Genomic DNA, 13,363 nt, shown 5'->3' with positions numbered 1-13,363 from the left:
TTAGCAAAATAGAAGCCAGTTTATCTCTTTGGGCTCCTTGTTTGTGTTTCAGTCTCTCAGGAATCCCCATAAAGAAAAGCTATTGTGCTTCTAATAATCCACTCACCAACATCATGTGTGTCATCAGTGTACAAGGAGATTTAGTTAGATCAAGTTTTCCCATGCCCCTCTCATGACCACGAACAATTTTCAGCTCTACCATCATAACCTCGTGTTTGCAAGAGGTCACTTGTTTAGCTGTTTCACTGCAAGATGCCTTGAGGGGAAAAAACTGCATGCGGTCCTATTGTGAGCACATAATGACACAGAGTGAGAGAAACCAGCGACGGGAGTGCCAGGCTTAACCAAGTACTGCTGAAAGAACTGTCTGTATGGTAAATGAGTAAACTCGTGGTGGTGGAGTTATTCAGAGCTCATTTAGGGCAAATAAAAGTAGCAACCACAAAATATAAGAAATGAATTCCTCCTCCAAGGGGCTCAAGTGACGAAGCTTTTCATTTACGAGTCAAACACATAGAAAAACTATTAGAGAGATGCAAATACTTCAGCATTATTCTTACATTAGGGCACATTTTGAGTAAAAATGCTTTGGTGCTTTAGACAATTAAATATGAAGATCAATACCACGTATATATAAACTGGGTTATTTAGGAAAGTGCAACACAAACAAAAATCTGTACTGATTCATCTGAACCTTTAACTGACAGAAGTACATAAAAGTATTTAAAAATATAATTGTAACTGTATTTTTTAAAATTATACAAATTTAGAATTTGATGGCTTCAAAAACATTCAACAAGCTGGGACAGACCTATGATGGATGTTTCCTCCAATTAGGAAACGCTGCTGGTTGCCCATTTATTGCATTGACTTTTTGTTTTACATTTTTTCTGACCGACAAAATGTTCACTTAACAAACTGGTCACTCGGCTGTCATGAGCCAATTCCATAAGTTTCCATTTAAAAAATAATCATGGTCCAACTTTGAGCAACAATCAGAGTCTGTCTGCAACAACAGACTCGACTCAACTGGTTGTAAAAGGAAAGTTGCTGAGCACCACATAATTACACCACATAAGTCACTGTCCTGAAGCAACAACATCAGTATTTGTGGAGTAATTTCTGTTTCCAATACGATTCTGCCTGGACTCTGAATGTGAATAGTTAATGTGAATTTCTGCGAACAGTTAATCTCCATATTATCACAAACAGTTTGCATGCACTGTATCTGAACCTGACCTCATTCAATCACACCTGATAGCAGACTGACCCCGACTTTTTCTTTGACCATTTTTGCACTAAAGTCACTGTGAAGACTGCAACTAACTGCAAGTGGTTGCAATCCTGAGTCCAGTCTTCAAAGCAATCATTTCAAGGGCAACAAGACTGCATACTTGTCATGCTACCTTGGGTCGTTCTGTGGTTTTCCCTAGTGCACAGATGTCGAACTGCAGGCCTCAAGGGCCGGTGTCCTGCAGGTTTTAGATGTGTCCTTGATCCAACACAGCTCATTTAAAGGCTAAGTTACGTCCCCAACATGCCTAGAAGTTCTCCAGAGGCCAGGTGTGTTGACCCGGGGTATTATATAAAACTTGCAGGACGCCGGCCCTCGAGGCCTGGAGTTCGACACCCCTGCTAGTGTGATTGTAGCATTAAGCAAGTTAATTGGTAGCAGGTGAAGTATCATGCACATTTCAGCAGGACAATGTCTTCATGGCTACAAAGACACAACTTCACAGACAGAGTGAGCGTTTGACCTGCTGCCAGTCCAAATCCATCTCCTGTTGAAAAAGTACAGCACTTCATAAAAAGGAGAATCACACAACAGTGACCAGGACTGCTGAGGTGAGTTGAGGCATTACAGCAAGCAAGACAAAATTTCCAGCTGCAAAACTACAACATAATATCCTCAGTACCAAAGCGATTAAAAGGTTTTATTAAAAGGAAGGCTGATGTAATGCATCAGTAAACATGCCATGTGTGTTGCAGCTGTCAAATCCTGACATCTTGTACATTTCCAAGTGCAATTAACTACTCAAAGTCTTTTCTTTGTATTTCTGTCACTTAAATAAAGGTTCAAGTGATATTATAGATTATTTCAGTGATTTTTTTTTCTTCTTAGAAAATAACCCAACTTTTCAAGAAATAGGATTTATATTTGTTTAATCCAAGGCTTACACTACAGTCAGCAAAACCCTTACGTAGCACTTATATAAAAGTGTTAATGATGGCCACAATATTAAAAAACAAACAAGCAATTTCATGTTAATTATATACATATTAATATATTTTCAATAACTGTCACTCTCCTGAGTACTGAAGTCCATTATCAGTCAAGTAATGAGATAACATCCTGAGCACGTTTTCAACTAATCATGTAAAGGTTCTAAAGATGCTTTTGCATGTCATAGATTAAAGCAAAGAACTTCAGTTAATCCAGATGTGGCACATCAGTGTATAAAAAGGTTTATTATTCTTTTTTTCTATCCTACACGACCTCTAGGAGGCTCCATACATTGAGATCCAGGTCAAACCGAAATCTAGCATCTCGTGTAGCTTTCAGGCTGCATCAGCTGCCGTTTCTTATTCTGCTGCTGACTCACTGCCAATCAGTATCAGTGCCTCTTTATAAAACTACAGTATCAGCTGCTGTCAGGAAAGACGCCACTGCAAAAAATAAATCCACCAATCAATGGATCCTGGGGTGACGGTCATCGTGTTCTCTGACGGCAGCATCAGCCTCCGCGCATGACAACGAACTGCTGCATCACAACCTGGTGGCAGGTGGTCAGTTTATGTATCCGGATTTAGTTGATTGGGCCCAAGGACTTCCTGTATCTCGGCTCAGGGTGACTCATCCCTGACAGCTTACTGTACACGATGTAACAGTACCAGCAGAGAGGTCTGGGCTATTGATTGCCACAGGAGGGATCTTATAGTCCTCACACAGACAGTGGCAGGCAGTTTTGGTGAGACACACTGTTTAGAGACTTTCTACATAGCCTGTAGATGCTAGAAGGTGAGCTACACTAAATGAGGGATTGTTCTTTATTAAAGGGGAACTATTTTTCTCACTTGTGGCTGCATAGCATATTCTTGACCCTGCCAGAGTAGATTTACATGATTCACAGTTCAAAATTATGCTTATTTATCTTATGCAGGTGCATAACACTGTTCATCTGCTAACAAGCCGCTTTTTCTCCTCTCCCTTTAAGACAGCTTTCTTCTGATTGGCTGCCCCTTGCAAACAGAAGCTATCAAGAACAGGTGCATGTGGCTGTGCTTACAGCTAGAGCTGTATGCATTAATAAAAATAAAGTAAAGATCAAAACAAAATGCATGAATGCAGGAGACTGATTGTTTTCTGTGATAACTTTTTTTTGACCCACAGTATTTTAGAAGGTTTGTGGTAGACTGGCTCACCTTCTCCCACCATGGACACTCCTATAGACATGCCCATGAACTTGCTCTTGGTCCACACGTGGGCGTTGACACACATCCTCCGTTCCCGGCACTCGCAATAAAACCCGGACACAGGGGGATGATGGGACACCTGCTCGGCCACAAAACGCACTCTGTAGCAGCTTCCCGGTGAGTCCTCGTCCTGCTGTGTGTTGTTGGGGCCTCTGCTTGGCTCCCGAGCCGACCCCGGGTTCGATCTGTCCAAAGGCTTGACTTTGTCCCGAGGAACTTCCCAGGAACAGTGGAAGGTCTCCCCCAACACGGGGTTGTAGGGTTTCTTTGCCACGGCACCTTTCCGCCCCTCGTGGAAGGCAGTCAGGTAATACTCCACAAAGCGGACTATTCGGTCCTCAGCTGTGGCCCCCGCTGTTATTGACAGGAACATGTCGGGGTGCGCCATGAAGTTAGCGTACATTTCCAGCAGTGATCGCTTTTCCAGAATGAAAGTAGGCAGCACCACCTAGGAAAGCAACGCAAAGGAAAGATAGACACTTTGTGACACATTTTATTTCAGTCAGTGCTGCTAAAATCAAACTTCATAGCCAAGAACTTTTTGGTAACTTGACTTTCTTCTGCCTTTCCATTTGCATCCATGAAAGGCCCAAGGCGAAGAAAGCAGCTGTGGTAGAAAGATGCCAAATTACAGAACCTAGCTGACGTCAATGACAACAAATATGATGCTAATTAACTCAGACACCGCATTAAAGAAGAAAGAATAGATGTAAAGATGAGTTACAGTTGCAGGAGGAACTTAGGAGGGTTTAGTACATGACTTTGAGGCCTGGCTGAACTAATTCTCATAAGTAAGGATGCCATCTCTCTTATAGAGTCAGTGTTTCTTTGTCATACCCGTGTGAGATCCATTCCCAGTTTGAGCTGCGAGAGCAGGTGGAGAATGATGCTCCGCTGGTCATCCAGGACGCCCAGGTCCTCCTCTTCGTTGTCCTCCGTATCCGTCACCTCCTCACTGGGGCTGACGTCTTCCAGCCCTGGGTGCTGCTGTGAAAACAAGAGGGAAAAGAAAATTGGCCCAGGTGGACTGCTTGCACAAAATCCAACATATTAATTATATTTTTTCTTCATCTTTTATGTCGGAATCACACATATTTTCACATCTTGAGAACTCAAAAAAAAATGCAACAAACTAAGAAGTCAATCAAAAGCTAACACCAAAAGATGGTGCACATTCGGGACTTTAGTCATGCTTAGTATTCCACAGTCACAGACACAATGGTGCTCGCTCTGAAAAGGCCAAGAGGAGGAAGATAAAGTCATTTTCTTCCCCCACCATTCAACTGTCAATACCAATGATAAGGTCACGCATCTCATTTAGAGGCCAAGACAGGACCTGTTAGAGAAGCAACCTATCGGGACACAGCCAATTACCAATTATCACCAGTCATTCGGTTCATTTTCACTGTGGCCCATTCATGTCCTTTCAGCCTTTCAAGGCACTTTGAGTGTTTTAAATGGCAACAGGAGCTCTGAATTTCTCTGAGTGCGCCGACTGGCCTCTTGTTTGGACTCAAGAGCCTCGAGCTCTGACCTTCACTACGTCTGCAATGGTGAGAAGTTGTGTCCTTCGTTTGTGTCCCACCATTCAACTACAAACACATCCAGTCGAGGTTAAAGAGGAGCTCGTGCCTTTGATATCTCCTGCAGCAACTTGGGGCAGAAAAGAAGATGGGAAAGAAAAAAGAAAGAGGTTGATGTATAATGCAGAAAGTGCTCTCGAGGCTGCAGGCAACAACAACTCTCTGCACGCCCCTCTGCTCTTTATCCTCCATTTCCATCTGTGACTCTATGCAATAACATTTACAGATACATACAGTACGTGTCTTCTTTCCTACTTTAGATTATTTTAGTGAAGACGCTGCAGGAAAAAAGCCAAAAACAGGCAGGAATACTGAGGGAAGTCTGATCTGAAACTCCAGGCAGTGTAATTGCACACAGGGCTCCTGCAGAGAGCTGGGAGAAGCAGAAGAATACCAGAGTGTTCCAGGACCCGAGTGCCTGCTTGTCACCTGAATATTTTATTCCATGGGTGCACGCCAAAATATCCACATGCACACACAGACTACACGCTCTCTGCACCAAAACATTTTTGCACAAAAGACACCAGCGCACACAGGAGGGAGCATGCATGAGCACACATGTACAGGAGTCCCTGGGGCTGCCTGGTTCTCGCAGCAGAGTGATATATATAGAAATGAAAAGGAGGGGAGGATGGTAGGAGGAGGTCTGTTATGATTTCAGTGGTTCTAACTAATTAAAGAGGTTCCTGACAGCAACAGGAAATTACTGCTGAGGAGGTCAGAGCATCTCTCCAGAAAACCCTCGAGTGGATATATCGGTGGACTCGGTGGCTGGCATTAACTCAGACTTCTTAATGCAGTCCAACTCGTCCAAAAGTGGATCATAATGTGTCTCAAATAGGAAATAACTGCAAAGTGTGTTCAGATTTATGGCTCCATCGAAGCGAGAGAGGGAGAGGACAAGAGCAAGTACACTATTAAAAGGTTTCAGCTCCGTTCCTCCCGCTACCGTCACACATTGTAGCAGAAAATCCATCATTTTAATAAGTTCTTCTATAGTCATGTTTAAAATCACGTATATGCCCCTCTTGCTCTCATGTAGTGCTTCCTGTCGCATTTTTTACCCTTTTAACCGCCCACTGTTCCTACCATAGTCCCTAACAATTACACATGTTGTGAACATTTAACATACACACAGACAAAGCTCAAATTTTCAAAGTCAAGCAGTTTCTCCCAAACTCATCTCATACAGTGTTGTATGAGATTCCTTTAAAGTGGTGAAGTAAGTATTCAGATCACCAAATTACACTTTATGTGCTTATAAAGAACAACAGAATCAGCTGTATCTGCAAAACGGTAGGTTATCTAATAATTAATCATCCAGATTTGATCTATATTTAGCAAAACGCTTTCAAATCCGGGGACCAGGAGGCATACAGTGCTGCCAGGGCCAACCTGAGAAGAGGCATCAAGACTGCCAAGCAGCAGCACAGGAGGCGTATCGAGGCCAGGTTTGAGAACAACACAAACCCAAGGCAGGTCTGGGAGGGCATCAGGGCTATCACGGACTACAAAAGAAGAACACCATCACCCTCAGCCGACAGTTCTACTCTGGCTGAGGATCTAAATCTCTTTTATGCCCGTTTTGACAGGGAGAACACCGACCCTGTCCTGTCCCCTCTCCCCTCAACCGACCCTGCTCCGGTCCTGAGCACTCATGAGCTGAGGCGTGTGTTCCGGAGCATTAACACCAGGAAGGCGGCCGGGCCGGATGGAGTGCTGGGCCGGGTGCTAAAAGACTGTGCTGCGGACCTGGCGGACGTCTTCACCTCTATATATAACACCTCGTTGTCCTGTTCACTGGTACCATCCTGTTTCAAAGCAGCAACCATCGTTCCCATCCCAAAACAGTCAAATGTCACATGTCTGAACGATTTCAGACCTGTGGCACTCACCCCCATTCCCGCCAAATGCCTGGAGAGACTGGTCATTAAACACATCAGAGCTGCTTTTCCACCATCCCTGGACTCGCACCAGTTTGCATACAGGGAGAACCGGTCAACCGAGGATGCGATCGCCACAGTGCTGCACACATTACTGAAGCACTTGGAACACAGGAACACCTATGCACGGCTCCTCTTTGTAGACTACAGCTCGGCTTTTAATACCATCCGGCCATACAAACTCCGTCCCAAACTCCACCAACTGGGACTTAACTCTTCTCTGTGCAACTGGATTGTGGACTTCCTCACTAACCGTAGACAGAGTGTCAGAGTGGGTAAGAACACCTCTTCCACCCTTGTGGTCAACACCGGTGCCCCTCAGGGGTGTGTTCTGAGCCCTCTGCTATACACTCTCTTCACCCATGACTGTATTTCCTCCTGCGCGTCCAATCTCATTGTTAAGTTTGCAGATGACACTACAGTGCTCGGACTTATATCCAACAATGATGAGACAAACTATAGGACAGAGGTGCAACAACTAGAGTCATGGTGCCACGACAATAACTTGGTCTTAAACACCAAAAAGACCAAGGAGATCATTGTAGATTTCCGGAAGAGGGGCCATAACAACCATCTGCCTCTGTTCATTGGCAGTGAGGCGGTGGAGAGGGTGAGCAGTTTTAAATTCTTGGGGGTAACTGTGACCGAGGACCTGTCCTGGGGCAACCATATCACCTCAGTTGTACGGAAGGCCCAACAGCGCCTCTACCTGAGGAGACTGCGGAGCGCACACATTCCCAGATCTCTGATGTTGAACTTCTACAACTGTGCCATCAGCAGCGTTCTGACGTATGGATTTCTAGTGTGGTTCCCCAGCTGCACCAAGGCCGATCAGCAAGCACTCCAGCGGGTGGTGAAAGAAGCTGGCAGAATTATTGGAACAAGTCTGCCAGAGATCAGTAATATCTTCCCCACTCGCTGTCTGAGGAGGGTGCACAGTATCCTGCGGGACCAACATCACCCTGTGCGCCACCTTTTCCATCTGCTGCCCTCAGGGAGAAGGTACAGGTCTATACAGGCCAGAACATCCAGACTGGCCAACAGCCTGTATCCACAGGCTGTGAGGCTCCTGAACTCTCTGCCCCCCTCTCACGGACAATAACCATATCCAACTTCTTAATAGCAATGAACTGGTCTGCATTGGTGCATCATATCTTTATTCTCTTCCCCCTCCTGCCCCCCCCCTCTTTCTTAAATAGATAACTATCATATCTGATATCATATCTCACAGTACAATAATATTGAATGGGTTGCATTGTTGTATTTTGTCATGTTTCTCAGGTCTTTGTCTGAATTTCTACGAACATTATTGCTAAGGATTGTCTTATTGCATTGGAGTCACACTGGGTTAAATATGTACACTTGGGTTTTAAGGGGTATTTATTATTTTCTTCTTTTTTTGGGGTTGTATGGAAGCCCCAAACGCAATTTCATTGTTCTTGACAATGACAATAAATAAATAAATACTAAATACTAAAAAATAACTTTAGTATATAATTTAACTAGTGGCTAGATATGACAAATAAATGGAGTGGAGTATAGTTCAATATTTTCCTCCAAAAATGCAATGCTTATATTCCACCATGTTCTTCATAAATGCAATATAAAGAGGATGCGAGAGATTTTTCAGATGAAACACAAAAAAATGTCAGCTTATAGCAGACCAATAAGGCATTAATACATATCTATTAACAATTAGTTACAGAATTAAGCATGTCACATGTATTAATGAGAGTCTAAGAGTGTATTTTGCACTTCAAAAACAATCTCAGCAACTTTAACAGATGCAGAAAATGTTTACCACACGAATAAACCCCGACGGCTGATTTGTTCTATAATTTATGAAGTCAACAAAGGCGCTCACAGTGTTGGAGGAAAACTCACTGCCTCCCACATCAGACCAGCAATGTTCACTGCCAAAATGCACAAACTTGTGCACACTGTGTACCCCCCTCCCCAGGCTGCATATACACTTACTCACCCCATAACCAAAACAGAGAAAAAAAGATAATCAGCACACGATGCAAGGGTGCATGCACACACAAATATCAGCTCAGAAACACTTACACTGCATTGTTGTGCAGCTACAGGCTTGACCTGCATAAGACTGGATCTCATCTCCAAAAAGAAGAAAAGAAACGGATAGGCTGGCCTCAGGTAAACGATCCAGTGGAAGGAGGGAAATTAAATTTTCTTGCTCCAAAAGCAGGACGGCCACAGCACGGCACTTCAGCCGGATCAAAATCCAATTTAAGAGATGTTCTCTTGGTGGAAACTCGATCTAAATTTGGATCTTTTGAGGTGATTAAAGCTCGAAGTGTCTTCTCCCACATGTGGGTTTCCTGACTGAGTGAGCAGCTGCCTTGAAGGAGTCTTGGCTCTTTGTTGTGTTTTTTTGGTTTTTGGAGAGGCGTTCAGTGTGCCTGAGCAAAGTTGCTATGCATGACTTACAGAGAGTCTCTCTCTCGCCTCTGCTAACCCCCCCCCCCCCCCCCCCCCCCCCCGCCTTTATAAAAAGAGGGAGGAGGGAAGAAAACAGCTGAGGGAAAGTCCCAGTGATGCTTCCCTCTACACCCTCCCATCATCCATCTCCGATTTCCCTTCATCTTTCCATTTTTACCTCATCCTCCTCCACCCTTACCTCATCACTTTTTCCTCTGCTCCCCTCCCTCCTGTCCTCTTCTGACAAGGCTTCCCTACCTCCTACGCCTCCTCCTCCTCTCCTAGTATATGTGGGACGGGTGTATGTATTATCTCCTATTATTACCACTAGTCTGCCAGTTCTGCACCCCTACAGTAGTCGACTCTTCAGGAACACATGCGAGGGGGGGGTGCTATCATCTACCTTGTTCTACCTTTCAGCTCGTTTCCAGTACATTTTCTCTCTGTAACACAGACTCTTTTTTTTTTAACTCCAGTCCTCTGTTTGATTCATTCTTCCCCACTCTTCCTCCGCCCTCACACTGTCATCTCCGTCATTGTGTCTTTCATTTACTCCCCCCCCCCCCAGCTCTTCATTCATGCCATCCGCTATTCTGTTTCATCATCATCTTTCTCCTTAACCGTCTTCCTCGCCCTCATTCACATGGTTCCCCCCTGCCTCCTTCTCCTTCCTAATGTATTTTTCTATCCAGTGTAGGCGTCTGCAGAAGGCTCAGTTAGTGCAAGTCTGCACTTCAAAGACTCCTTTTCTTCCTCAGTTACAACTTTGAGGGCTTGTCCTCCTTCACCAGCTGTCCTTCTCATCCCCTATCATCATCATCACTTCCATTTTCACTCATTTGTTTGTCGAAACAACATCTGAGAAAAGGAATCTACTCGAGGTGTATGAGTCTCAACTTCTAAACCACTTGCTATTTTGCAGCAGCTCTGTCCTCCTTCCAGCTCGGCCTCTGAAGTGTGTGTACGAGAGTGAAGTGGATTTCTCCTGCTTCTACTCCTCTGGGAGCAGTACACAGAAAATAAATAAATAAGAAAAATAAAAAGGAAACGATTCGTCTCCATCCAGCTCAAACACAGATTTTCATTGGCTGGATGTGTTTCCTCCTATGCAGAGCGTAAAACTGACCCTAAACCTTGTTCAGGACACGAAACACCAGCTAAACAACAGAGAGCTGGTTTTTGGGGAAATACAGCTTTTTCTCTTTTTAATGAATGAGATTAAAGTCAGTTCAAAATCCGCCACTGCAGTGTGCACGCACATCTTTTTACTGAGATTATGAAACTGACACTCTTAACAATGGGGAGCCGGCACCTACAGTACAAAGACGTCTGATGAAATATGAGCCACAGCTTCCCCTCCGTGCTGTTGTTGCTGCTGTGTTTTAAAATGGAAACTAATTATTTATCACTTCAGATTCACAAAAACAATCCAAGAGTTCAAAAACCTAAACACGGAGTAATTTACAATTATTTGTTGAAAAAGAAAGAAAACAAAGAAAACTATCGAGCAGTCCACCCTGTTAGACCAGCTTTTGCCAACAAATACTGCAGTTTTTAAAATAATGTCATGTATAGTAATACATCGGGTCCATAATGTGCAAATTGCAGTAACTGTTTGAGACTTGCAGACATTTTTTAAATACAGTTTTGGTTTTAATAATCAAAAGCAAAGCAAATACTCTGTTGGGCTGAGATCAGGTGACTGACTTGGCCCTTAAAGAATATTCGGTTTTTCTCCTGGGTTGCTTTTACAGTTTGCTTTGGACACTATGAAGTGCTGACTATATAATCCTGTTAATCTTACTTTCAACTGTCCAAATATTTTTCCCAGAGCTGTGCAGCGTCTTTTTGGATGACTTCTGGCTAATCTGGCCTTCCTGTTCCTGAGTGCAATCAGCAGTTTGCACGTTGTTGTAAACACACTGTATTTCCATTCATGAATCCGTCTCTTGATTGTAGGCTTAGACAGCCATACGCCTGGCTCCTCAAGACTGCTCTTAACTTTACGACATCTAACCAAGTAGTTTTTCTCAAACACGGAAATAATTCTGTCGTCATGCGTTTTAGTTCTTTCAATCCTAAAGTTTCTGTTTTCTAGCTGATGGGTTTAGTTTGAGTTTTCAGCCTAATGATGGCCTGACTCACTTCACTGACATGTCTTTGTGCCTCATATTTATACTTATATATTTATTTACGCATATATATATATTCACAGCTTTGAATCTATCCATTCATTTCCTTACACTTATACAGGACCAGGATCCTTGCAGGGCAAGCCTAAGCAAGGATGCCCAAACCTCCCACTCCCCAGTCACCTTCTCCTGCTTAAACACCGAGGCGTTCCCAGGTCAGCCGAGAGATGTAATCATCCAGCATGTCTTTGGTCTACTTTTCAACTTCAGAATATTATGCCTGCTTCATTTGCCATGAGCCTCTGAAAATGCGTGTATAAAAATATCTGTAATTCCCAAACATCTTTGCACTTTTATCACATCAATCGTCTTGATCGTTTGATATAAAATCCACTCTGGACCTAACTCTAGCAGTGCAACAAACACTTTTAAGCATAATTTCACACAGTTTTCTGAAATCACAAACAGCTTCACACACAAACACAATGTGTTGAATGTGAATGTTCCAGGTAAAAATACAGGACGGTGGCGCCTCTCTGCTCACAGCCAGAGGTGTGTGTCTGAGATGACCGTGTAAGAATATCCGTTGGTTTTGACATCATTGAGATCCAGCAGCAGAAATAAAAACGTGTGAAGCCGAAGCTTGTTTGTAGATACTCTGGAGATATCTTCATGTTTACCATCCTTAATATGAGCATCACCATCAAGTTTGTGTGATGATGTCGCATTATGTTAATAAAGCATGTGTCTTACCTCCAGGGAGACACTTTAAGTTCAATACAAAGTCCAGCTCGGGATCACATTAACCTCCTGTAGTGCTGAGTTCCCGTGCTATCCAAGTCCAGCCTGTTAGCCTCTGACCTCTCTTAGATCAGTGTGGCATTTCCACCGGTAAGACTCTAGCTGGCTGGGTACATGTCCTCTCTAAACTAACAGGCAGCCACATGAAAATCACTTTATAATCACTTTGTCAATCGCTTGACATTTACTCAACCAATGATCTTCTCACCTGTGTGCTTTACACTGCAGCTAAGTAGTGTAATCACTACCTGAGGAGCTCTGGAAGTGAATAAATGGAAGGATCTACCACTTACCAAAGTAACCACTGTATGTGTGTGTGTTTTGAGCTCCTGTTAAATGTCAGGCATGTTGTGAATGTCAACTACCAGCGAATTACTAAAAAGCTTTTAAGTTGCAGTTGCTTCTGCCAATTTACACGAGCAGTGCTTATACTGCTCGCCAACAAAGCATATTATCATGCATCAATGGGGTAATTAGCAGCTTTAAATCCACTTAAAGCTGTTTAGATGTCTTTAATGTTTTAAAGACTAAATTAGTTTTCTGCTCGCAAGATCACAACAGAGTTTTAAATCTCCCAGAAGCTCCGGAAAAGGAATAAAGTCCACGAAAAGAGTTCAAGCTGAGACGCCGCAGATGCTTACGGTACAATGGGGGGCGGGGGGGGGAGGTGGGCGTTGACCCAGATGCAACATCAGAACTGCAATAAATAATTCACAGCCTCAGACTCCTTGAATGGGTATGAATGAAAAAGCTGTTCAGCTTTGTCAAGAAAGAAAACCTCACAAAACCTTTTTTCCCTCCTAAAGAATAAAATAATAATATTTTTTAAATCAGGCACTGCAGTGGAGATGCGGATGTTGTACCCTGTTGTACCAGCTTCATTAGAGCAGCATCTAACATGGGCTGTGAGGACGTAAAAGGCACACACACACACAATTAATCTGTGATGTAGGTTTTGCGCATTGTTATCCCCATTTAAACTAAAATA

General features: G+C 43.5%; 1 protein-coding gene across 2 annotated transcripts in view; it reads right to left on the bottom strand.

Annotated features, from left to right (window-relative positions):
• osbpl10a (oxysterol binding protein-like 10a) overlaps positions 1-13,363 on the bottom strand; it is a 101,650-nt gene that overhangs the window by 8,897 nt on the left and 79,390 nt on the right. Inside the window, exons 8-9 of one of the 2 annotated variants that reach the window (XM_085262202.1) lie at positions 4,312-4,458; positions 3,424-3,922 (exon numbers count right to left, since the gene is read on the bottom strand). In XM_085262202.1, the coding sequence (XP_085118328.1) occupies positions 3,424-3,922; positions 4,312-4,458 (646 nt within the window). Of the gene's footprint in view, positions 1-3,423; positions 3,923-4,311; positions 4,462-13,363 lie in introns of both variants that reach the window. The other variant, XM_085262201.1, reaches the window with a different exon arrangement.

Source organism: Mchenga conophoros, linkage group LG22, assembly GCF_057382185.1.
Source record: "Mchenga conophoros isolate Kocher_MC1m ecotype Shallow Benthic linkage group LG22, M_conophoros_male_GT1.1, whole genome shotgun sequence".
Classification (NCBI taxonomy): Eukaryota; Metazoa; Chordata; class Actinopteri; order Cichliformes; family Cichlidae; genus Mchenga; species Mchenga conophoros.
The sequence above is the reverse complement of the archived record's forward strand: the minus strand, read 5'-3'. Positions and strand labels throughout refer to the sequence as shown.